This window comes from Meleagris gallopavo, chromosome 1, assembly GCF_000146605.3.
Source record: "Meleagris gallopavo isolate NT-WF06-2002-E0010 breed Aviagen turkey brand Nicholas breeding stock chromosome 1, Turkey_5.1, whole genome shotgun sequence".
Taxonomy (NCBI): domain Eukaryota; kingdom Metazoa; phylum Chordata; class Aves; order Galliformes; family Phasianidae; genus Meleagris; species Meleagris gallopavo.
This window is the reverse complement of record NC_015011.2, coordinates 19,709,843-19,736,591: the sequence shown is the minus strand read 5'-3', so window position 1 is coordinate 19,736,591 and position 26,749 is coordinate 19,709,843. Positions and strand designations below refer to the sequence as shown.

Sequence of the window (26,749 nt, the reverse complement as noted above, 5' to 3'; positions counted from 1 at the left end):
CACACTGATGCACTCAACGTATGAAGCAAATGGTGCTGCTCCTACTTTGCACTCAACCTTTCCTTGTAAATTCAAGAGAGGGGCTGAATCAAATGCATGCTTTTTCTCATCAGTTCATTGTTGCTAATGTCAAAGTCTTTGCATACACATCCAAGGATGTCTCATCTGAGTGCGTCCTGGCGGAGCTGCTTGATATCAAGTGAATAGGCAGATTAGATATAAGAAGGGTTAAAAGCAGCCTTCATTGTTGCATTAACTCTTCATTGTAATGGAAAGAATAAAAATATGTTATTCTAATAGAGACTACAGCTGTGAGACTGAACACAGTTGTTGTTTGTTTGTTTTTTTTTTAATATGCAGCATTTAGAGAAAGACTGCCCTTATGAGGTTGCATGCTCTCATACAAATGGTAGAGAGACTGCAGTGATATTTTAGATATCTGTAATAATTGTTCAGACCTAGCAGTGGGAATAAGGACTCTGCTGGAAAATAATGGAAAACCACCATTCTCATTTTACTTCTTCATTTCAGTAGGAATCTGACATGGCAGCCTCTTGGAATTAGATGTTAAAAGCTGCTGCTGCTTCTGCTGTTATCTAGGAGGACATCACACGCATTGAAACATCAGTGACTGGAGGGTGGGTTTGCTGGTGTCCTTTCTGGAGTCCTGCTACTCTGAGAGTAGAAGCCTTCTTTAAATGGACATCTCTGAAGGCTTTTACCACATGCAATCTCCAAGGGATTATCCCAGTCTCTCCTGCCCACTGGTCTCCTCTATCTATGTCAGTTTGTTTACTGCATCTTTAAGGATGGTCCTCCTTGGGGAAAAAACCAATGTCACTAAGGGTACCATTTCTTGAGACTTAATGAGCTTAAACAGCTAATGGCCACTGGGAAGGGGAGATGCTGATTCTCTGTCATGTACTCCCCACTCCCATCTGTGCACACATTTAACACTTGAAAGAGCACAGGAGGAAACCTGGATAGTTTTCTGCTCCTCTGCTAGGTTAAGCTGATTTACAAAAAGACTCAACAGGTGCCAGAGCCTTGGTGACAGAGGGTGAAGCTGTATGGCCAGAAAAATAGGGCAGCCGAAGGGTAGGCATAAGCAAGGATGGGATAAGCAGGGATGAAGGGAAAGCATAAAAGAAGAGATCAAGAAGCTCCCCTCTTTGTGATAACCAGCTCACCTGCCCAGGGAAGCACAGCACTCACGCTCTGAATAATCTGTGCCACATGCATGCTTTCCCCAGAGAAATGTGTGGCATCTCTTCAGTCTGTTTCTTCTGGGCTAGCTCTCAAGCGCATCTCCAAATGTTTTTTCGCAAAGCCAGGCTTTCCTTATGGTGCTGAACCACCAGCTACATCTCAAATCTTTGCATCCATTTGGAAAAACTGCTTTTGTTCAGTGACTGCATCATATTAGAGATGGACAGGTGCCAAAATAAGCTTATTGTCTGGGGCAGCTGGTGCTTGGTTCGCCAGTACACGACTGTCGGACCTGATCTCCTGGTTCAGAAGAACTGGGATTAAAGCCCACTGCAGAAGGAATAAGGCATGTGTCAGAGTAGCAACTCCAGGCAAAGAGAGGCAAAAGCAAGACAATGGAGAAGAAGGGAGGTATAACTAGGAGAAAGGATGATGTTTCATTAAGTGCTGACCTTCTATTTCATTGAGGCTTTCATGATGATTTTGGAAAGGCCCATATGTCCTGGAAACAGCTAACAAGGGTGGATCTCTTCCTATAAATACACAACTGTCTGGGTCCTATGCCAGCTGTGTCTGTCCCAGTGACACCATGGGAGTTTGTGGCCTTCAATCTCTGGCTGCTGGTGCTCCATCAGGACCTGCCTTTGGAGCTGGTCTTTGAGCTGCTATATAGCCAGATTCACTGAGGATGCTCAAAGAAAAGATTTTGTGCTTAAGTGTTTTGACAAAGCCTGAGTGACCAAAACTGTTTGGGTTCTTCTTTATCATGTACTTTGTACTCTGCATATGGGTAGTTGTGAGGGTTTTCTGTCCAGCAATAAACAAGGTTTTCTTCCAGCAGCATTCACAGTGTGCACCTTCTTCACAGGACTGAGCTAAGCAATGGAGGGCTTGTACATAGCATTTTTTTTAGGGTAGTGTCTAAGTACATTTACCATCTCTATTTCAGTGACCCTGTACAATTGCTCCTATGGACGCAGTGACTGCAGTTTGTGTCTTGCTGCCCATGAAGACTACAAGTGTGTCTGGTGTGAAGAGGATGGCAAGCCAAGCAAGTGTGTGTATGAGAAGCTGTGTCGTGCTCCTCCCACCACCACGTGTCCTTATCCAGAAATTACTCGCGTAAGATTGCTTTTTTTTCCTCCTTAGCAGTGCATTGTTTTTCATCAGAAAGCATCTAAGCAAACTTTTACTGAAACCCGATGCACCCTGAGGCTGTAAAACTTGAATGTGAGAAGTTGGAGAGTCCAGATGTACAGCCCGTAGTGAGCTTTGTTCCACTTGGTGAACCAGCAGCCAAAGCAAGAAGCAATATACTCTCCTTTACTTCCAACAGTTGCTTTTTCAGTAACAAGCCAAATGCTGTGTTTCTGGGCATCGTTCCCTAGAAAACATTCTAGGTACTTCAACTGAGCACATCTAAATTACCGTGACAGTGGCATCAGTACATTGAAATCCACACACACCGTTTGATAAGAACATATCCCAGCCATCACAAAATGCCATGATACAGCAGATGCTGAGTCATAATGGGGATATTTCATTCAAAACTTTTGTTAGGTTAAGTTTGAACAAAATATCTGGAAACAGCTACAGACGCTGCCGAGTCCTTTTCAGCTACTTTATTTACGCACTGAGTGCAAAGGGATGGCCATGGATGAAGGATCCAGTCTTATAGTATAGTCATATAGTAATATGAAATATTGGAAAATGGAGCAGGTGTTTCTGGAGCTGGACTAGACAGCAGTCAGCAGCAGCCACCTGCCTGTGCTCAGACTTGCTTATGGTGTATGGTCACTGAAATATTTATTTATTTACTTTCCCTCATGTAAACACAGATTGAGCCAAAGACTGGACCACTGGATGGTGGAATTCTTTTGACCATAATGGGATCTAATTTGGGAATAAAAGCAGAAGATGTAAAAAATATAACGGTGGCAGACAAGGAATGTATTTTCAAGGAGGAATTCTACTCTGTTTCCACAAGGTAATCACTGTATATTTTGCACAACATTTTAGGCAAAAAAATTTAAAAATGAACTTCTGTGCATCCTCACAAGAAGATGACATTACTGTAATTATTAGAAATCACCAATAATAGATAGAACTGGTACAGTACAAGTGCAGTGTTTCATAGTAACATGTCAAAGTTATTACTTGAAATTGTTGCAGATTCCAGTACAGCAACAAATTTATGATAGCGTGTTACCCTCCTGCTTCTGATTCATTGACTTTTTTTTTTTGTTTGGAAAGCTTTCATAAACTATTACTGCAGATGTTTCAAAACTATTTATGAGCATTTAAATTAAAGGCATGATAGGTGTGCATCTAGTCATTAAAATTGTTGGGAAGTCTCAACCACAGAACAGCCAATGGGAAAGTCAGCAAAGCAAGAGGAAGCTTAATTCTTTTCATAACAGTCCAGCCACAGAGGTTCTCTCCTGAGGGCAGGGAGGGAGCCTTGAGGTTTGGGTTAACTTTAGATGACTCAGTTTCATCACAGCGAACAAGTCTATGGGTGCTGAGTTGCCTAAGCAGGTTGGTAGATGCTTTGTAGATTACTTGTCAGACTCTTAAGCAGTGCCAAAAAGTAAAAACAAGGTGACTAAGTTCTTCTAGGTGTGTAGATGCATACTGCAGATTATATCAAGCATCTAATTTCAAGAGGGAAATACCCTTTTGATAGTAGCTGATTGAAAGCATAGCATAAAAGTTCAGTAGTAATATGTAGGTCATTCCAAAAGTAATGCCTCCTATTTATTTCCATGGAAACTACAACAGATATGAAAAGCACAATAACACTACTTGATAAAGATAATCCTGAGATACAAAACACTATTTTCCAACATAGTCACCACCACTAGCTGTGCGTTTTCACCAGCAGTGAATAAAAGCTTGCATGCTGCATTCGTAAAAATCTGCAGCAGTGGAGGTGACCACAGTTGTGACCACTGCTGAAATGCACCACTTATCACTCACTGTGCTCACACCCTCTGTTTGGTCTCTCTAATCATTCAACAAGCAACAGTGAATGTCAACGGGTGCCATTTTTTCTACATGGAGGAATTCAGAACCTTTGCTTCACACACACTTCCGTGTCAGACACCATTTGTCAGACTGCCCCTCTTCTGCCATCTGTCACATGGCAACAACATGTAATGGAATATTGGTGGGAAGGTTCAACCTCTACTGCCGTACCACCAACATCTGCCTACGACATCACATAGTAAAACAGGAGACATTACTTTTGGAGTAATGGAATAACATGGAGTCCTCATGTTATTAGCAGTTTTAAGCAGTGTGATTTTTTTTCTTTCATTCACTTTCAACGTTTAAAATTGCATTTGAAACCTTAGCTTTCTCTCCCCTTGATTATTTTGAAGTGTAGTACAATAACTTTTTGCTATTTCTGTGGCATGTTTTGAAAGAGATATTGAAAATGGCTAAGAGATTTCAGTTTTTTATATTATTTTTTTTTTTAGCTTTTGAAAAAGCGATGGCTTCAGTCGGTTTGTGGATCAGGCATTTAGCAGCTTCCCAGGCCCCAAGGACCTAAGAATATCTATAAAGCTCTGTATCTCCTACTGCTTCCCAAATCCATTACCATCACTCCCGTTTACACACGCATTACTATCCACAAAATTCTGAAAACTCCCTTTCAGCCATCTTTCCCCATTCCCTATTTCCAGTGTTTGCAAAAGCTGCATTGAATCCCAGTGTAGCCTTACAAGAATTTCCACAGCCTCTTGGCTTTCTCTAAAGCTTTTTGGTATTTTTAAATATGTGGAAAGGAGCCAAAACTGAGATGACTGGTTCCTTGTATCGTAGCAACATTACTGGTTTCCTAAGCTCTGCCAGTGTGGTAATGGGCGAGAACAAATGCAACTCGCATAATGTAATTTACCAACAAATTAGGAGGTTTTGAAGGATGTTCTCCATTAGAGAAGCCTTGAAAAAGAAGGTATTCAAAATGTTTAAATGGATATCTATAATTTTGCATCTTTATCTTTTTCCATTATTTTGTTTAATTATTACTTTATTTATTCTTAATTAAAAAAAGAAAAAAAAAAAAGAGAAAGAAGCACTGAGTCTTGCTTCTCCATCCTTCCTGCAGCAACAAGCTATTCATTTTTAGGAGCTGGTTCCTCCCATAGGTAGGAGGGCAGCAAGTTTTAAAGCACTGGATGCTGCTCGCTGGCTCTGCTGTGGTATTTCTTTGTCTGCTCGGAGAAGTCTGTTCTCCTTTATAGTTTTCCATTTGTAACAGGGGGAGGGAGGCCGTGCCAGTGCTTGGGCTGGGAGGGAGCTTTGCTCAATTAAAATCCCTGCTCATCCCACTGCCGGCTCCCTGTTCACCCCCAAGCCCCAGCACCCGACTGCTTTCCTTAGCTTGACATATGGTAGACATTCTTCCGAAGGCACTGTTTCCTGTTTCTGCCTGACATGGAGATACAACTTCCAAGAATACAGTAGAGATGATGAGGAACAGACTCAGGCAGCCATACACATGCCAGGACATGCAAGAATTTAGAGAATTTTGTCCACTTGCCAGTACCCAGGCAGAAAATTCTGGAGCAGTCCGCAAGGGGACTTGACAATCCTTTTATTATAAGTCCTAATTTAAGAACATTGTACTCAGTAATTTGGGAGTTGGGTTGTGGGTTTTTTCTTGGGTTTTTTTTTTTTGTTTGTTTGTTTTTAAAGAAGTTGTGCCCTGCTTACAGAGGAGCAATAATCCAAGTAGAGAAAAAATGAAGGAAATGAACAGTGATTCCTAGGGTTTGTCCCGTGCGAAACCGCCCGCGCAAGCAGCAAACACTGTGTGCATCCTTATCTAACTCAATTATCAGCCCACCACTAAGCATTTGTCCCACCTTTTGAGTGTGTCAAATCCTTGCTGCATTTTCATGCTTTTATTCTGCGAGTCACCTGTTGGAAACAGAAATCTAAACATTGCAGCTCTCCCTGAGCAGCAGTGAGAGTTAACTCGGAATGTTTTCTCCTCCACTGTTCCTTGACCTCTGATTTTGCGTGGGTTATCTGAGGATTTATTTTCAGAGAACAGTAATTCTAAAGGGATTTTGATCGTAGGTGTGAAAATGCAGTAGCTGAAAGCTGGGAGATAGCAGGATTCACTACAAAAGCATTAGCAGCTCCAATACACAAAGTTACAAGATAGCTGATTCTTGCATCAAGGTCTATGTGAGGTGTCACTGGGTTTTTTAACACCACCAGATGATGGGAAAACTTTGTATAGGGTCATACAATTTGGCCCTACCTCCGGACTGAATCTGAGTCTTCTATTAAGAAGTGGGCTCAATAGTTGCTATGTACGGTGGTCAAGTTTCAGTTTTACTCCATGTAGATATGATTAAAATATTCCTGGGTGGTTGTGGTGGGAATCTGAGCCCAAATAGCTCAAGCATCTCATGTAGGATAAAGCCAAGTTTATGCTTTTGCTGGCAGCAGGTGTGCTACTGTACCTTGCATTGTATTGCAGCTGTTACTGCTATCAGATAAGCTTAGATTACTGTTTCTCGCTAGGATTGTGTGTCAAGTTGGAGAAATGAAGGTACCTAAACAAGGTCGAATTGAAGTTAACATCAATGGAAAATTAGGTAAATCACCAAGTAACGTGCAGTTTACATACCAGGTAAGTGCATTTTTTTGGCATTGATCTGTTTTATACTTTGTGCATTGCTTGAAGTTTACTTGTTAAACACTTGTTTTGCCTTAAAAACTTCATTTAATCAACAGCACAATTGCTCAAGCATGTTAGAAAACACTAAACTCAAGCATTTATTTACACAGAAAGTATATCAAAACCTATTCTTATCAATAGATCAGTGTCTTATTTTGAGATGATGTTTGCAATGTCAAGTTGAAAAGATGCAGCAGAAAAGAAATTGTAGTCAACTTATTAAGCAGTGATACAATATCTCTGAGTGTCAGTACTGAATAAAAACAAGTCAGCACTGTAAAAATCAGGTTCTTCAGGCACACAGTTTAATCACTGTGTTTAGGCTACCAGTGTTCTTAATTGTAGGAATTAATGCGCAGCAGCTGAAGAATGAGTGCATTAATTTTTTTTAAATAATTTATTTCATTCCAAAATATGGCATGCGGAGACACAGACAGCATGATTTGAGTCAGATTACATGTATGCTTTGTTGTCAGTGACACTGTGAAGGAGAATCTAATTTATGTCTTTAATTGCTTTACTCTAAACATGGCCATGGGTTATTGCTGTTCTAGTCTGTGGATTTAGCAGCAAGTAGCTTTGTCTGTATCTGTGAGGTCTTCCAAATTTCTAAGAGCGTGTGATAGCTGAGAGGTTTAACTAATCTCTATTCTCATCTTAGTATTTAAAATTATGTCTATAAAATCTGTAAATCTATAAAATATAAAGGATGTGTTACAGCTTTATCATCTCCTGTATTTTAACTTCTGTCTCATTAATTCTTTGTGAGAAGGAAAGGAAGGGAGTCAGCAGTAAGAGGTGGAATAAGTCAGGAATGACATTCAGCTGAGAAGAGGATATTCTGGTTTTCACAAAAGAGGCTAGAAGTGGGTTTTTTTTCCATTATTTTGGGGCAATTATCTCCTCTCCCTCATAGTATCTCTGCAAAAGCCCACATTTTGCTTGAAAATGATCTTCTACTGTCACAGCCCTCCTCTGTTCCTTTGTGGAAATGTAGGTTATAATTAAGTCTTCCTTTGTCAATCATCTCATTTATCTTAATGAGAGCAGGAAATGTGCAGAAACGTCATGTCCCATGTTTGTGTCCTCACTATCTCTAGGACAGAGGCTATGACATTACACTGTGTATGTGTTGTACCAGTTCTCCTATGCTTCTCCTGCATGTAAAGATTATTTCATAGTTGGCATGAAAACCACACAAGTTACAAAATGAATTGAAATGTAATGTGAAGCCTTTATGTAGGCTTAGATAAACTCTGTGAGAACTTGTTCTGGTGGGATTCTGTGCTCAATGCAGCTGTGAGAATGAGACAAGAGCAGTGCTGCTGCCTTCCACTGTTTGAGGGAAAGGCACACAAATGCCTGTGGTGCCCCAGGACAAGCTGCCATGTACAGCTATCATCCAGGTGGATGTTTACGTGAAGGTCCAAGACTTCCTATGTGCCAGTCTCTGAATGGATTGAGATTACTGAAATATCAGGTACCTAAACTAGCTGCTAAAAAATGTCTTTATTTACCTCAAAAATGTTTCCATGGGGGCTTTCATTACAGAATGCAGAGCAATGGCAAAGAGTACAGAATCATCAAGCACAGCATTACATGCTTTACAACTAGTGAAATTACTTCCTAGTTTCATTTTTCTTTTTGTTCCATGGAAAATGAAGCCAGCTGTGGTAGTATTAAAATCAGTGCAGGGCTGTCACACTCATGCACACCTCTGCAAGTGTGACATGAGCGCTTCTGGCATCAGAACAGATGGTCAGTACAGCCAGCCTAGGCAGCTGTTGTTTGAAAAGTTGCTTCTTGTTTCATTGCTGTTTTCAGGCAGTTCCTTGGTGGCTCGTTTTAGGAGATACACGAAATCTTTATATAAAAGCTCCACTATTTGATATATAGAAAAGAAAGAAAATACTTTTCAAGAACCTTTCTAAAATAAATCTCCTATTATGTATTTTCCCCTTTCCTTGGTACTCTATCTGCTGCTCTACTACTGGTAAATACCAGTGATTCTGCTGTGTGCTTTGATCACCCTCAGCACAATAGCTTCAGCTTTAGCTGTGTCCACTTGAAATACTGTGTGTGGCACCACCACACAGAAGTGTACAAGCAACTCAAGGAGACAAGGAGCTGCTCAGCCTGGTTTCTCTGCAGAGCAAAAGTGTTACCATACTGTGGGGTTCATACATCTGGTAGGTGGCTGCCAGTAAGACTCATAATCAGTTATCAGGTACTACTGTCTCTGGCTGTAGTTAATGCCCAGCCAGAACAATGAGGTGTGTTTTTAAAGCTGGACTGACAACCTTCAGCAGTCAGCACAACCTGGGTTTACACTTGTGCTTCTGCTCCATTCTGCCAGTGCATTGCTGAGCCAAGCAGCAGGTGAGACTTCCACTAGTTGGGTCAACAATCCAGTTAGAAAGAAAGCCAAGGTTTCAATTTAAAATCATTTCTGAACTAAAATGCCCTGTTCCTAAGAAGTCTGTGCTGTATAGTAAACATCTCATCTATATTTGCTCCATAACAGAAAGTTTTATGTCCCCCTACCCATCACAGTTTCTTCTATCCTGAGTGTTGTTCAAGTACAGACATTTCAGTGAAATTAAATTCTGGTAACCTCATCCACCTCCACTGACCTTTTATTGTTTGTTTCACTATAAGCAGAATCCAGCAATAACCATTCTCCTTTTATTGAAATAGAAATGAAATGACACTAAATTTTAATATCCTGCTATGCTGTGCCTCTGACAATTTGGCTGGTCTCTGTGCAGGAGAAGCCATGCCATGGATAAAGCCCAGTCCTGCTTTTTGTTTATTCATCTGATTGGTTTGTTGATGGCAGTGATAAACAGAACTGAAGGTAGAAGTTAAGCTTTTCCCAGCTAAATGACCCAGGCTAGTGATACCACACAAGTGTGCTTCCTTCCCAGAATACCGCATCTTCAAACTCAAGCCACCAGAACGAGAGCTTGCAGCTGGCTCCAGGTTCTTCAGTGCCTGTTTGCAAGAGCAGCTCTGTGAGCTTTAGATTAAAAAGATTACATGGTTTCACAAAGCTCAAATAAGTGTAAGAAAGAGCAACAAATTAGAGTCTGATCTGAAAACAAACATGAAGATGACTGCTCACTGGCAGTTTGAATATGAATCTGTATGGAAGGATAGATTTAACAAGGCACTTTTTTCCACCGTAATGTTCTTGCAAATAAGTATTTTTTCTTATCTTCATCCATCCTCTGGTTTCCTTCCTGACTTTACAAGCAGTCGCTGGGGGATCTCTCACTACCACAGTGCTATCAGTGCCACAGGGCTGCAGTGGAAGCTCAGCTCCCTCCTTAATTCTTCTCCACAAGTCTTCACCATGGCACATCCATTTTGCACTATAGTTTGGGGAAGAAAGGCACTTTACATGGCTCGTTGCCATTATGATTGATGCTAATAAACCAGACACCCACAGCAGTCTGGAACTGCTGCCAGAGGACAGTGGCTATGTATTATCCTTCTGCATAGTAATAAAAGTTCTGAAGCACATCTTGGCTCTGTGTCAGCCTGCACAGGGGCCAGGAGAGCTGGGTAACTCAGAGGTTTTGGGAAGCTGCCCTTCCTCACGTGAATATTATTAAACCTAATTTCTGTCATCTGAGGCATCACTTAAAAATATATTCCTCTATTTGGTGCTTGTGGGTTCTGCTTGAAGGCTGCCAGTGAACACTGGTACAGGATAGGCAGGTGTTCCAGCTAACGTGCTTCCGTTTCTCCATCAGAGCTGCCCGAAGGGCTCTGCGGTCTGTTCAGAAAATGATGTGGTCTCTGCCTCAGGACAAAAAGATGCTGCCTACAGTCCAAACCATCCATTGTTTAGGTTATCAGCCCTGAGTGTAAGCCTCCCACCCACAGCAGGCAGTGTGCGTCACTTGGCATACTCTCTGCCTACACACCTGGAAACATTCAGGCAAACTGCAGGTTCACACACAGCAGCCCCAAGAGAGCAGGGCTTGGCCCACCGGCCTGCACTGGTGTAACCCAGGAGCGAGGCCTGGCTGCATTGTCCCTGCAGGCCTATGAGACAGGCCAGCTCAGGGAGCGGCTACCTGTGTGTTCAATGGAAATTGTCTGCCCACTGTCCTGTGAGTGGGTGGCATGTCTGGGGAAACAGGTCCCCGTGTCTGACAGAAGGGGAGGAAGGAGCAGCTCGTGTGCCCTGTTCTTAAGCTTAATTCAACTCCTGTGGTTATGTTTGCAGTCCATTAAATTACACTTTGACCTTCATGAAGGTGGTGAGTGCCTCCAGCACTTCATGGACTACGCCTTTAATGTGTTTAATTTTTGTACACGAGGGCTGGCAGAACAACTCAGCACTGAGTGGGGCGGGGGGAATAATTTTGGTAACAAACGAGTTGTTTTACAGACCTGCTTCAACAGCCAGAGCCGACTGCAGCTGGGATCAGGATGAGGAAAGAGAAAGGATACTTGTTGGAGACAGGACAGATGAGATAAATGCAGAGTAATAACACGCTCTGTACACTGGTGAGAGTGTTGCCCACATGTACATGTGCTTCCTCCTCAGGCCCCCAGCACAGCATCCCACTCCTCTCATGTGTGGAAGTGCAGGGGGACACTGCGCTTGTGGGTGTGCAGTCCCACTAAAGTCAAAGCCCAGGACAGAGGTTGCTGCAGTAGGAGCTGGCAGGAGGGAGTTGAGGCAATTCTACCATTTGCTACCCGCTACGCCCACTTGACACATCCATCTGTTGCTGACTTCCCCTCGTGCTGCAGCTGGCAACTCCCACAGCATCATGGAGATATATTCTGCCACCGTCCTCTTTACCCTCCCACTTGTCTCTGCTTGTGGTCTGGAAAGGTTGCTTTTTCTCCAGCATCCCCCCTTAAAGCACAGACATTGTGCAAGGTCTCTTTACATCTCTGTTGGTCTCCTATCCTCTGTTGCTTTCCAACTGTTTTGAATTTCTGGCCAGCATTTCAACAGTGGCCTCCTTGGTGGCTGGTTGTTCCTCCCATTTTCTGCATTAGTGAAGGACAAAAGGTGACCACTTTTATCTCGGTGGTGCAGCTCTTGGGCTAGAAATTTCCTATCATAGCTCAGTAATACAGCAGTTAGCATCCTTATTTACAGAGTCATGCAACAGAATATAAAAAGTTCAGGGTGTGCTTGGTGGTAGAATATTAGAAAAAAAAGAGAAATTAGAAAAGAAAATCCGCAGAACCTAAGTGATGCCCCGTAGGACTGCAGTCCTCTTGTTTATGGATGCTGTGTGAGAGACCAGAAGTGAGTTGGCTCAGCACAACTATGTAAACCAAGAGAGCTGAAAAAGCAAATAAACATAACGAGTGAAAATATTAGTTGGCGTAGCAGATCGAATCCCGAGTGCAAGACAGGGGAGTGAAAAGGAAGCTGGGGGAAGGGTTTTGTGTTGCACCTGTGTATTTTTAATGGAAAAATTGCAAAGAAGCTGGATAGCAGGAAGAAAAGGGGAAAAAAGTAACCCTGCTGTTAGCCAGATAAAAGCTGTGCTTCGATTGGACACCAGCAGACCACAGACACCTAAAACGCTAGGAGCACTTTCAGCCTCTAAAAACTATCTTTTAATAGCATTGTAATCAGAAACCTAAAGAAATAACAAATCACCTTCCTATCTGTGCAAAAAGACTGCAAGCAATAAAATATAAAAGATGAAAACGTTCATTCTAGATTAATAAACAAAATGAAAAATATAAGAGCTCAGATGCAAGTGCTCAGAGGGGCTGACGTAGCTCTATCAGTAGCAGCAGTCATGTACATTGCTAATAAGTAAGTTTGCTGCTAAATGTGATTATAAGTGGAACAGACATGGAGATAATTTACCCTCCAGCATGCAGAAAGTATGAAACTATGACAAATAATATATAAGCATTTCTGTGAACAAATTTGCAAGTATGAGATGGAGGATGCAAGCAGAAAGGAAGGAAAGGTTTCTGGCTGCACCAAAGAAAACAGGACACTGGAAAGTGGCCTGGGCATGAAGTCATATGCATGCTTGGGCCAGTGCTAGTATTTCTGCCAGGACATCATTTTCCCCTCATACCTGTGTGCTGACGAAGTACGATGTATTTCAGAGACAGATTGTTACAAGAATATGACATTACTGTGAGGCACAACCCAAAAATACAATTTGTGAAGCTCAGGTCAGTCTGTGATGCAGGGATGAGGCAGGGCACTGGGGTACACAGGAATGTGAGTGTAAGTTGCAAGTAATTCATTGGTGTTACAAAGAGAATAAACTCTTTTGCTACAGAAGAGTGTCACACTGTTTAAATGTTATATATCATAAGCAATGTGCAAGGATTCTGCTTAGATATTATCATCGCCTCACTGCTTCCAGTTGGAGTAGATAACCACTGCTTTCAGGTAGTCTATATCAACAGGATCAGCACTGACTATAGTTATCAAGGCAGAACAGGTAACCTATTCACAGCATTATTATTATTCTTCAACCAAAGCTACCTAGTGGTTATCAAAGCCCTGGAAACCTGCTCATCAGCTCAGAGTACTAACCCAGCAGTCTGGTACAGCACGGGAGAGAGAGGTCGCAGGTGCATTTTGAGACCTCCCACTTGGCATTATTATCTCTACCAAAGATTTAAGGAAAGTTAGAATGTAACAGATAGAAATGCTCAAATTTCCCATGGCTGACAAGCTAAAATCTGCGCTGACCTACAAGCAAGAAATCCTGTTGAGAGCAAATTGTTTTTTCAGAATAAATCATTCTACACCTGTTGGGAGCAAGCAACACCTGTTGAGAAGAGATCCTTCTTCAAATAGCACAGCTGAAGATGCACATATCAAAACTGCAAATCCACGTTCTACAAGCACAGGACCTAGTCATGAAAGAGTAGGGTCGTGAGAAGTTCTTCTGCTGAGAGATGACCTACATGCCTTGACAGGCCATTGAGCAACTGGCAGGCATCAGAGCAGGCTTTTAAAAGCCAGGCAGTCAGAAAGCCCAGGCATGAGGGAACCTGTTATTGCAGAGGAGATTTGTGCTCAAGCAGACACAATGTACGTGGAAGACATAAACAGTATTTCCCAGTGATTAAATGTGTCCATTGCTTAGACCACTGCAACTTGAAAGAGTATCTTATCCTTTCAAGCAACTGCTATGTAAGTGAACTTCAATTTTCTACACTTGAAGGAATTATAAAACAAGAGTTAAATTAATGTTGGTAGGGTTGTTTAAATGTTACTGTGTCCATGAGAAATGAAGCACTGCCAAGCCCTCACAAGAGCTGATGTTTTCCAGAAGAATTATTACAAGGCTGCTATAAATTCCATATAGGACACATAATCAAATGTTCTGCTTAACATCATAATTGCAGCAAGCACTGTGGTGCAATGTTGCAGAAAGTGTGACGTCCCCCAGGCACGTTCTGACTGAGCAAACAGATATGGAGATGCAGAAGAATGAAAATGGAAGCAGAGTATCTGTTATGAGGCAGGAGTGCTTTTAATTCAGGAACTGAAAGGAGAATAGGGAAGAAACTAGGACAAAGGAAATCCTTGAGGGGATTTTGAAAATGTGGTATCACTGATCTCACAGCACTTGGGGTCCTGGGCTGATCAGCGCAGGTTGTAGTGGTTGAATTTTTAGCACTGCCCAGGATTCAGCCCAGGTGGAAGAGGCTTGATTCTTGGTAAAAGTAGCAATTTTTATATCACCCAAACCAGGTTAGCAGCGAAGGATTTTTCCACTTTGCCTTCTTTTTCTTCTGCAAGAAGGAATCTCGTGGGGAGCTGTGGTCTGCGGCATAGAGGTGTGGGTAGGTTTCTTGCAGCTTTGCTAGAATTGGTACAGTAAGACTCAGCCTAGTGGCTTGCGAAGGTCTGAACCTCTCCACATGTGAGTGAGCATGATGTGACATATGGGAAAGGGCTGCCTCCTCCTGAGGTAACACGATTCTTCTGAAGGCCTTGTAGCATTGCTGAAGCGCCTTTTTAAAATTATCATAGCATTCAGAAAAATGTCTTCTCCTGCTCATCTTGTCTCCATAGCTGCATTTCTGAAAAATGCTTTCTGGGTAGCCATTTAGGTGAGCTACACTTTTCCTTTGTTGGTACTCTAAGACGACCACCGGGTGGGCTGCTGCAGCTTCGTACTTTGAGCCATCTGTGAAGATTTTAGAAGAGCGCTAAAGCTTGCTGATAGTGCATTGGTTTTGCAATAAAATTGTTAAAATTCTCAATAATTTATTTAAGCTACTTATTTTTCTGAAAGGTCCTGGAAAGGGAAGGAAGAGGAAATGAAAAAGAAAAGGAAAAGGAAAAGGAAAAAAGGAAAAAACTGTGAAACAGAAAACAGCAAATTAGAATTATTGAAATTATTTTCCTAACAAATTTGTGGTAACAAGCTGTTATTTATGATGCTTTGTTTTAGTAGTCATCCTGAAAAACTCTGCACACAGAGCCTAGTTTAGCTTCTCCTTATTAGATCTTTACTACATGTCCATGTTATTTAGTCCCTGGAGTGTTCTTGGTATTTTCAAAATTAGTTTAAATAGATTAAATATGAATACTTTGGATTAAGCTGTTTTAAAATAGCCCTTTGAGGGATTGCTGCAAAACTGGTGATTAAAGAGAAAATAAGGGTTAAACGTTACTATTCCACTTCTTCAGCTGCTACTTGCAGTAGCTACCATAGCAATTCTTGGCCTCAGCTTTTCATTAACCTGAAATGAGGCTGAGATGTGCTGGCTCCACGTTGCAGCTGTGCTGTGGAAGTGGGGCGAGGTGTGGGTAGCATGTTCTCTTTTTTGGCATTGCTGGGTTTTCGCAAAATGATGCAGAATCACGGAATGGATGGAGTTGGTGGGGATCTCTGGAAGCCAAACGATGCAGCTCTTCCTCAAGCAGGGACACCCAGAGTAGATTCCATTTGCCTCATGAAATTGTACCTGGGCATCACTGCAAAAAGCCTGGATCCATCTCCTTTTAGCTCTTTAACTATTAGCAGAGCCACAGTCTTTCTAATAAAAAAAGGAAATTCTAGAGAAAATGGAACAGGTACTTGTTTCACATCCGCATTGCTGTTGTTATTCATAGAGGGTTGTAGCTGTTCATGTAGGCTGCCAATAAAAGGTCCCACAGAAAATGGTTCTCAGTGGTTCTGCTTTGAGTTCATGACTTGCTTGGTATTTGCTGATTGTTAGCTACTGAACCAACTGTTGCACTGCCTGTGTTATGGATCAGATACCCCAACTGAGCTTTAATGTAATTATTTATCTTTGTATAAAAGTTTGACAGATAGAGTTTAGAAAAAAGGCTAAACAGTCTACATAGTTTTTTCCTGAGGTTGACGGGTAAAGAATTTGTCCACTAATTTTTTAGTAGTTTTTGGGGAATGTTGACGTATGGAAGCTGTCCCTCCCACATCCATCTATCTGTTGCTGTGGATTTTTACTGGCTATAATGTACTAGTCCGATATAGTTAACACTTTGTAGCAATTAAAACTTAATTGGAAGTTAATAAAAAGCATGGTTTTCTGTCTGTTAAGGTTAAATGTAAGGTGTTTGGTAAGTTTTTACAAGCAATACAATTGTAGTATTTTTAATCAACAAAATTGAATTTCAAAAAACCACCAGTGAGCTTTTTTGTGAAGTGCAGATCAAGACATGTTAATTTGAGCTTCAGATGTGACTTTCAAAACTGGCCTACTCAAATCTTTTATTTACCCTTATGTAATCTCAATTTAGGTTAAATCAGCAAGCAATTAAATCTGAAGAGTATGCAGAGAGAGGGCTGTATAGATCTAAGTAAGCAGTTTTAGTCAACTCTATTATGTTGAATCAATGTTCCCTTTTATTTAAACTATGCTTAAAAATTACTTTGAGTCAATTCCTTACATAAAATGTTGTAACTCAAGTGATGTATTAAATTAAAAAGAAATCAGAGGTTAGTTCATGAGAGCAGTCACGTGCTTTATCATCGTACATCTAGAGGAGTGAAGGGTTTACAAACAGATTTCTCTTAGGGAAGAAAAGCAATTGACACCCAATTAGTGTTAAAGCATATTCCTAAAGCTCAATGACTTGAGAGCAAATTACAGTTGTCATTGTGGATTTGTGAAGTGTGCTGAACCGTGATACATTCCTTCAGAGGGAAGTTGCTCAGACATGAAAGTATATAACAAGCGCAGCAAGTACAAGTTCTCTATGTTTCTATAATATCAGTGCTTCAATAAAACAAATTTGTCAAGTAATCACAAGGTCAACTGAATGCATTTTTACAAATTCCTGCTATTTGGTAAATACCTATCAATGGCTCGCTGAGCTTTCAGCCGAACTCCACTACATCATTCCCTCTTCTACCAGCCACTCACGAACCATTGTGTTTGTAGCTGCAAGCTGACACAGAGATGGCAGTCTTTTCATGAGTAAAATAACGCAAGTGAAAGCTTTTTGCTATGTGACTAGTCAGCAAAACTTTCTGAGCATGGCCTTTCCCCTTCTGAGCATGGCCAATCCTCTGAGTGAGCATCCATGCAATGTGATGATGATCAGGTAAACCCCAGTCAGAAGGAAGTCCTCAAATGTCTTTGCTCTTCCTTTATTCATAAAATTATAGAATCATAGAATGTTTTATAGAAAAGTTTCAACTCCCCTGCTGTGTGCAGGGTCGCCAACCACAATCATCTAGAATCAACTAGAATCATCTAGTTTGGAAAAGATCTTCAAAACCACCAAATTCAACCATCAGTGTGAGCTGCCAGGTCCCCTCACTGTTGACCATCATGTGTATGCTACACAGAGCACTGCCCTAAGGCTGGACTTCACCATCATCCACTCATTTTAGCAAGTCGGCAGGTAGCACGTGCTGAAGCCAGGCTGAGTGATCTCAAGCCACTTACATGGCTTCACTCACACTCTTAATTCAGAGTTGTCCTGAATAGCAATGATTTTCTCAAGTGGGAGTAGGGACTACTTAGAGATGAAGTAATTAAATTGCATTTCTCATGAAAAGCCTTCACTGTTAATTTATAGTATTTGTCATATCTCTGGGAATGCAGTCACAGAAACAAAGAATGAATTGAGAACAAAAGGAGTGAACTTACTTGAGAAATTTTTATTTCTGAAAAATTTCATGACAATTTGAAGCTTGTTTCAAATGATTTTAAGAAATCCTTTCCAAGCTTTTAGGCGTATAAAGAAAAGTTTAGTGTTTCCTAATTTTTTTTTTCCTATGAGCTCATTGGTAAAGAAGGAGATAATACTCTTTTACTGCAATTAAAAGTCCTGCATAAATGGAATCTTAATATTCTTTTTGGTTTTTTAGTATCAGTTCTGTAAAACTTATTCTGTATCACCTGTCACTGATGTGGAATGTAGGAAAGGGTAAGGAAAGGTGAAGGTAGATTCAGCCATAAGGAAGAGAGAAATATTAAATGTGAAAACAAGAAATTCAACACAAAAAAACACAGATTTAATGGCAATTAACTCTAAATATTGCAAATAGGAAATTTAAGTTCATATAAAGCCATATCAAGTGAAGTATGAAGAAAACATGAGTACATTCACATCACGTTACTTCTTCCTTTGCTCACCACGAGTAATGATAGACTTTTATTTGAGAAGACTTGTCGTTCATTATTTTTATCTTCTTATTTTTCAGGTAATAATATTAAACTACTATTATCTCCTATACTCGTTAATACTGGTGTCAATTTTATTTTAATTTTCTGAAGTAGTTTGATCACTTTCTCTCTTCAGGACCCTCAACCTACTAGAATAACACCTCAAAGTGGTCCACAAGCAGGTGGAACCACGCTTACCATCACTGGTATGAACCTGGCAACTGGTTCCAAGAAGGATGTTCATGTTTTTCTCGGTAGCCAGCCTTGCAATGTGTAAGTACCCTGGGTAACGAAGAATACAGAGTTGTATCCTGACAAAGCACCAACCTTTTCTGGCCTTTAAAAATTACACAAATCTTTTGTCTGTCTCTTAGTGGTAATGACTCATGCTGTGCAATGTGGTTCTGCACATAATGTTCAGACACAAACTCACCCAGAGGCTTCAGCTGGAATGGGTAGCTTCAAATATCACCAAAGCTGAAGAACTCATTTATGCAAAGAATTTTACAGTTTCAGCTCACTCTGATTGACTGGCAGCTCCAAATCTGGCCATGCTCTCACTCAACATTTCCTTACTGGTTCCATTTACATATACGCTTTTAATCCCATTGTGCCTCTTTACTTGTTCCTCTCAATTCATGATCTTTTTATTAATTGCTGCCCCCCAAAATGGAGTGAGATGAAATGTGCTGGCATCACATTGTGTTTGTACAGTATTCCTTTTCATATCTGCTTAAAAACTCTAAATGATCTGGAGAAGATGTTACCTACTCATGTAATTTCCTAATGCTTAGCAGAAATAGAGTTTTTTATTGTTGTTATTATGAAGTACTATAGTAAAGAATACAGATCTCAGTAATGTTAGTAACTAAAGATGTTTCCTTTTCTTTATCTTCTGCAATCTAGCACTGAATTTGGAGATGAGATTGTTTGCGTTACAGGACGCAATAGCAAGGTTGAAGTTGTTGGAGTCACAATGCGCTATGGGGAAACAAAAATTGATGTACCAGTGCAATTTTCATACAGTGAGAATCCTACTGTCACCAAGTTCAAGCCCGTAAATAGCTTCAGCAGGTAATGAAGTGTTTGTCATTACTTCATTTACAATTGGGTTAGAATATGTTGTAGCTTTTTCTCCATATAGAACTGTTTGAAATAAGACTCAAACTTATACTCTGACTGTTCTGCCTATAGGGCACCGTTGACAGAGAGAGGAATCAAGTAAAGTTTTTCTTTCAGGAAGAAGTGCAAGATCATGATCTTAAAAATAGGATGATAAAAATAAAATCAACCGTGACTTCTCTTAGATAAATTGGTACCTTCCTTCATGTATAGGGAGTAATTGCTTATGTAAAACTTGATGTGTTTTTCATACTTGCTTTTGATTTTTTGTTTGGGTGGTTTGGAGGCCTCACAGGTTCTTTGGTAGATCACTAGTGATTTACTCCAGAGTATTTAAAAGACTTTTTTTTCCTCCTTATGAACTGAACCTTATTTTAATGGATTGCTCTGAGGATTGCTATCCTTCTCAATCTGTGTTACTGAGAAGACTTCAGTTCCCACTGGCCACTTGTATGCATTCTTTTTCTTATGTGAATACATTCTCTTATAAAAAAGATGTTGCAAATGAAAAAGGAATAGGGAAGCCAGTTCCCTGCAGATCTGTGGAAAATGCACTCACCTTTATCTCAGTGTGTGGTAGATGGACGGATTTGAACAAAAACATTGCTGAAGTAAAGCACACAAAAATAGGCATCAGTGAAAAGCTACTGACAAAATGACTTGCACTTTTCTATTCTGCTATTTTAAAATTAGTTTTGACATTGCTGTTTTTAAATGATGTTGTCATCAATAGCTTTAACAGCAATTCTTTGTGTAGAATATCTACATGACATATAGCAATTACATAACTGTTTTCAGTGGAAGTAGTAGTGCTGTAGGATAAAGCAATCTATAGCTGTAGTATTTTGCCAATTACTTGACTTCTCTATTAATTTTGTCTTTCAGTGGAGGGAGAAATATTACAGTAACTGGAACTGGGTTTGAACTGATCCAGAGTTTCTCACTGATGGTACATGCAGAGCGTCCAGAAGCAGGCAAACTGAGCTCCAAAACGGTAATTTTCTTTTTCCCCCACAAGGCATCACACTGGATGCATAACACATAATCTATTTAAAAAAATGCATGAGTTTGCCCACTTGAGTTCATTGGGCTTGAGGTGGAGTAACGTTCGAACAGGCTTCTGGGTCTGGTCTGGATCTCAGTCTGAGAAAAGCCCACTCCTGCCATCTTCACTTACATTTACTGCTTTAAAATTATTTTCATTCAAAATGAGTAAGGATATAAGAATTAAGCTTTGGATGGTAAACTGGATATATTTCAAAACTTGAAAATGGTGTAATTTGTCTTTGTCTTTCTCCTTCCTTGCAAACTTCAGCAATTTGCTTAAAAGTCCTACTGTACTGCATTCTTGGCTTGCACAGTCAGTACTCAACAAAAAAATCTTCTCTTTCTTTCTGCAAGCATATTCCACTTACAGCATGTTCCTAAAAAAAGATATGAACAATAAATAAAGTTAAAAAAGAAAACAAATGTCTTGCTTGTAATGTTAAGAACTGACATTATCTCTAGGTCTCAATTTCCCACTCTTTTCATGAAGATTGCAATTTAATACAAAGATTGAGAGCTTAAAAAACAATATTCCAGTAAGAATGTGTTTTAAGGCTTTTTCTTAAGGCTAGCTTTTCAATTTAAGACTGTAGTGTGGCTCAATTTCAAAAATAGAGTTGCTAATCTGTATTTCTAGTGTTTTATGTGTGGTTCAACTTTTAGAGTATGCCAAAGCCAGCTGGCTTTGTAATCTTTTTTGATCTTTTGTTTTGCTTCCATTTCTGTAGCAATATCAATATTTAGGAGAGAAGCTATCAAGTGGCATTTGATTTCTGTGAGAAACTAAGGTGTTAATAGAGAAGTTCTGAGGGTTCATGTTAGTGCTGTTGGCTGTGTGTGTTACTGTTGTTGGCTGTGGTTTGTGTAACTGAATGGCTGAAGGAGTTTGTAGGATAAGAACATTTATGTAACTGAGAGTGAAGTGAGGAGCAGATCAATAGAGTTGTTATCAATTAGTAACATTAGTAAATTTTATTCAGAAATTCACTTTGTAATTGTCTTGAATTTCAGCAAGGTATTCTACAGTATCAGTAAAAAGAACCTGAGACACTTCATGGTTCAGAAGATGATCTGGATTAAACTTCCCATCTAAACCTCTTAATCTTAGAGCAGTTTACTGATATCAGCCTAATTGTCCAGAGCCACAGAATTTGGAGGCAATGGAAAGTGAGCTGTTTTTTATTCTGGGGACAGCTGCTAGAGCATAATGAATCAACAATTTGTTCCCATCATTATTACTTTTTCTTTTCTTTTTAGCAAGTGCCACAAACTGTGTTATTTTTGCTGTATAAAGAGGATACAACTCTGGTGTTTTTATTTCTGAAGTGTAAAGTTATCAACATTTATGTATAAGAACCAATCAAACTCTAATATGTTCATGTTCTTCTCCTGTTTCTTGTAGTTTGTTGGAAACTATGTTATGAGACTTAATGAAACCACAGTGGTTTTTTCTTCACTACCAATATTGGAAGATCCAGAAAACTATAACATTACCACAATTATTCTAATGGATCATTATCAGTTGGTTGTAAAAAATGAGAGTCATTCATTTACATATGTTGCAGACCCGACCTTTGAAAATTTCACAGATGGCATCAAAAAGCAAGTCAACAAACTTATAAATGCAAAGGTAAATTTATTAAGAGATTATGGTTACTCACTTTGTCCTTGATACATGTGTGGGATTTCTCCTTTCTTTCAAAAACCCTTAACCTTTAACGAACGGCTGTTTGGTATAATATTTAAAATTCTAGAATGCCTTACCCCTGCTAGATAATAAATATTGTCTCTCCCTCCCCCTGCCCTTCTTAGAGGCCTTTTGCCATACTTTGGGTTTCCCCAGGACTCCACTACTTTTGAGTCTGGCCTTCGGAAATTTCTTCTCCCAGAGAGCTCTCAAGGACTGGAGGGAACTTTTCTTCTTGCATCAAGAAGAAAAGGAGAAGGAATTGTATAATTCCCTTCCACTCTGCTCTTCTGTACACTACAGTATGACTCACATCTGCTGCTCAAAATGATCCAAATAGAAATTATCAACTCGGGATTTCTCGTATCCCAAGACTTTGCCTTAATGACTTACGCTTTTATTTTCTGTCTAGGGCAGTAACCTGAACAAAGCTATGACCATAGACGAGGCCCAGGCTTTTGTAGGTGATGAGCCTTGCAACATAAAAACACTGACCGAAACAGACTTATATTGTGAGCCGCCTGAAGTACAGCCACAGCCAAAGAAAAGGCAGAAGAGAGATATGATCAATAACCTTCCAGAATTCATTGTAGGTTACCTTTTCAATATAATGTATACCGTAAACAAACTCCTTGCAGTTCTTTCTTCCTCCAGTTTCTGCCTCCTGTCTAGAAGATCTCACATGTAAAGAGTGTTCCCAAGCTGCCAAGCTGTACGTTCTTTACGTGGGATTGTAAAATTCTATCTAGGCAAGCTGGGAATTTCTCTTCCTCTGCAAAGTAAATTAAAATTATATAATAGAATAAAGTGCTAATGACCTAAATTTTGTATGAAGTATCCAGAAATGTTTCTTTAGTTTGACAAATAGAGCTAGAAAATCACTTAGTGAGAATTACTAAGAATTTAGAGCGCAATTGAAAAGTGAGCCACTGTCCATTTGCAGTTCTTGAGGCAAATGTCTGTGCTTATCTAATTAGGTGAAATTTGGACTCCGTGAATGGGTCCTCGGAAGAGTGGAATATGATACACGTGTGAGTGACATCCCACTGAATCTTATTTTGCCACTGGTACTTATTCCTATGATAGCAATCATCATCATTTCTATCATCTGTTACAGGTAAGAAGTTCCTTTAATTATGTCTTTTTGTTATCCTATGTCCTGAAGTTTAGAAGGTAATACCTGATTGTTCCGAGCTCAACCAACAAAATATCTTTATAAATTTTAAGAGCTATAGAGTTAAGAAAAGCAGTTAAGGCTGGAAATATGTTTAAGCACCAGTTTATTCCTCTCACGCACACCAAATTAGCTGGTGTCAGTCAGCATGGTCTGTCCTTTATACGTAAGCACAACAATTGGTCCCAGGTTTGCCTAGTGCCCAGCTGCAGTGTGGCACACATAACATTCTTGAAATGGCTGCTAACATGCCTCTCCTGAAGGATATAACCTATTCTGCGTAGATATCCGTCCACACTTATGCTGCCTCAGTCAGCACTGTAACTCCAAGCTTGGGTGTATTTGGCTATTTTGGTTTTTCAAGCTGAGATAAGTGTAACCCACACGCAAATTTCATGATTAAGTTCACACTTCACAAAGGGCCAGAACAATGTCTGTACTTCACTTGAGACCTACTTAGCATAATTTTGAGGTTAGTAATACACTGACCTCATACACAGACCTTAAGAGTAGGTGGATTTCATTCCAGTGGTGTGTATCAGCAGAGCAGATGTCCTGTAGCCTCCTTGGTTCACTTCTTGTTGCATACCCTGGATGCCTCATAGCTAGTGTAGAACATGTTGCAAGTGCTCTTTCTTTGGTACATACAGATTAAGCTTCTGCACTGAACATATAGGATTTGTATGTATAAATATTTGTAGCTTAGTGCTTATTGGATTTCAAATCTCTGCCCTAGCACGCTTTCAAGTAGCATGCCTGTGGTGGTGCCAGGGTGATTGGCACTAAATTTGAGCTACTGATGCTGTTCTCTATTTCTTTATCTGTCACTAGTGTTCAAAAGGAAATCTAAGCCAAGAACGGTCCTCCAGTCATTCCCTGTTGCAAATTATTACCTTTTACAATTTGTAACTTTTGTAAATCTTATTTCTATTCCATAAAGACGGAAGAGCCAGCAAGCAGAACGAGAGTATGAAAAAATTAAATCTCAACTTGAAGGCCTGGAGGAGAGTGTCAGAGACCGGTGCAAGAAGGAATTCACAGGTATGACAGATATTTGCACTGCTATGAGTCCTCTTGAGTAATCAGAAGACCTGTGATGCTATCTTGCTAAAACTGTCTCTTGAGAACAAATAATTCAAAGTAGATCTCGGTAGTTTTGATTACAGGTATTGACACACAGCAAACATTTTGCTATTACATATAAAAATCATAATTAAAATATGGAGTTGAGGTTCTTAAAGGAAATGGACAGTTTTATTTTAAAGGAAGCACAGTTTTCTATTACGAAATAAAAATAGTTGAGATAGGAGTTATTTATGCATGTACATTATTAATGTGAGTGGATTGACACAGAGGAAAGAGAGGTTCGCAGTGACTAACTGTCCACTTAGTATTTAGCACAATGGCAATATATGCCAAGTATGTACATGAAAAATGATTTTCAGACCTGCAAAATGTATTTTCAGCAATTAGTCTGCAAAGGGATAATTGGCAAGCATGCAGGAAAGAAATATTATGTTGTATCATGGCAAGACCCTATGCTTGATTTGAGAAGCTAGCTAATAGTTTTGTATAAATGTAGAAGCATCATCCCAGGGAGGACAGCAGGAGGTGTGTAACTCAGCATTTCTACATGTTGAACCACTCTGCAATGCTTAAATTAAGCATCTGAATGCAAACATTGCAAATATTGGCCTAAATGATTACCATGAAATGTCACCTCATTAGCTAATTAGACTTGCTGTTGGGTCGTGTTGAAATAATCCCTACTAAAAAAGCCACAGGTTTTATTCTAGAGAGAAGTATATTACTTCATGTTGACAACAGCTAACAAGAAGGATTGAATTAAACATCAGTTTGAGGTTAGAGTTTGAAATTAATGTTAGGAGCTTGGGTATCTCAGTGACTTCTGCCATACTTGAAGCCTCTCCAAGTCTTGTTTTCCAGAAATGTTGGAGACAGAATGTTCTTTCCTTTGTCAACTTTCTTTCTCTGGAATGCTAACTCTTTCCATGTTCTAGACACAACCCAAAAGCAAATCTTTGAATCAAAAACTGTTCCTAGAGAAGCTTAATTTCAAACTGCATTTTGAAATGTGAAAGATTTAATCAAGGTTAACAGCGCTCTCTCCCACTGCCTCCTCAGTGCAACCTCATACTCATTTCTGAAAGGAAAAGGCGCCTTTCTATTGCTGATTTTCCCTGGAGGGTGCTACAGACTCCTGGTGTTTGGTGGGTTGAAGGTTTCCTCTCTGCTCCATTAAGCACAAACACTGAGGAAACAGAAAGCATCTGCAAGGAGCAATCCAGTTTCCAAACTGCATCCACCTTTGCTGACAGTAAAGTGAAACACTGAAGTCAAAACACGTTCTGGAGCCACAGTGTAAAGCCATAATGACAGCAGCATGAAATACAGACAGTCGAAAATACTAGGACCAATAATAGTCAAGGAAAGAGCCACCAGGGAGGAAGTGCAAATACCAAAGAGCTGGAAACCACAAGACGCTTTCTCTCTTAGGGTTTGCTGACTGCTCTAAAATAAAGGGGTAAATGAATGCATATGAGCAATAAAACTGCAGGCACAAGGTCACTATATTAATTAACATGGTATTCTAGTCAATCAACAATACTGTGTAATTGGAAATCCTTCAGCTAAAATAGCTCTTCCGAAAGATGATTCCCTAGTTGTGGTCCTTTTAAGAAATTCAAAGTATCTGAGTCCCACAGAAATGTCTCCATCAATTTCAGCAAGACATTTAACCTTCTTCCTTCCTGCCATTCCCTTCCTCTCAATTAAATTAGTGTTCTTTATGCTTTAAACTGTACTTTTCCTGCATTGCTATGTGTTTTTAAAAATAACTTTCATTACTGCATGGATTCAGAGGAAGTAGAACATACTTTGAAAAATCTGAAAAAACAGTATTGCTGTGTCTGTTTTTTTGCTCTTTGCAACAACCCCAGGTTCATATGTATGAACTCACTCAGACATCCATTAAGGCTCTCTTTCAATAGATGTAAACAAGGAAACCATCTGTGCTAGAGACAGATGCGCATGTCACCAGAGGATTAGCTGTGGTCATAGTTAACAGGATAATTGGCAAAAATAACAAGAGAAAATGTGAGTTGAGATAGAGTTTTCAGTGATGAGTTACTTCTTCTATGTTGCGTGGTACCCAAAGAGATTGTGCTACCAA

General features: G+C 39.9%; 1 protein-coding gene across 2 annotated transcripts in view; it reads left to right on the top strand.

The window, feature by feature from the left end:
- The window catches only part of PLXNB2 (plexin B2), a 237,336-nt gene that overhangs the window by 185,384 nt on the left and 25,203 nt on the right, over positions 1-26,749 (top strand). For both annotated transcript variants that reach the window (XM_010706204.2, XM_010706211.3), the window contains 10 exons: positions 2,159-2,331; positions 3,048-3,196; positions 6,754-6,862; positions 18,663-18,799; positions 19,433-19,600; positions 20,534-20,642; positions 22,098-22,325; positions 22,795-22,971; positions 23,360-23,499; positions 24,497-24,597. In XM_010706204.2, the coding sequence (XP_010704506.1) occupies positions 2,159-2,331; positions 3,048-3,196; positions 6,754-6,862; positions 18,663-18,799; positions 19,433-19,600; positions 20,534-20,642; positions 22,098-22,325; positions 22,795-22,971; positions 23,360-23,499; positions 24,497-24,597 (1,491 nt within the window). The remainder of the gene's footprint in view (positions 1-2,158; positions 2,332-3,047; positions 3,197-6,753; positions 6,863-18,662; positions 18,800-19,432; positions 19,601-20,533; positions 20,643-22,097; positions 22,326-22,794; positions 22,972-23,359; positions 23,500-24,496; positions 24,598-26,749) is intronic.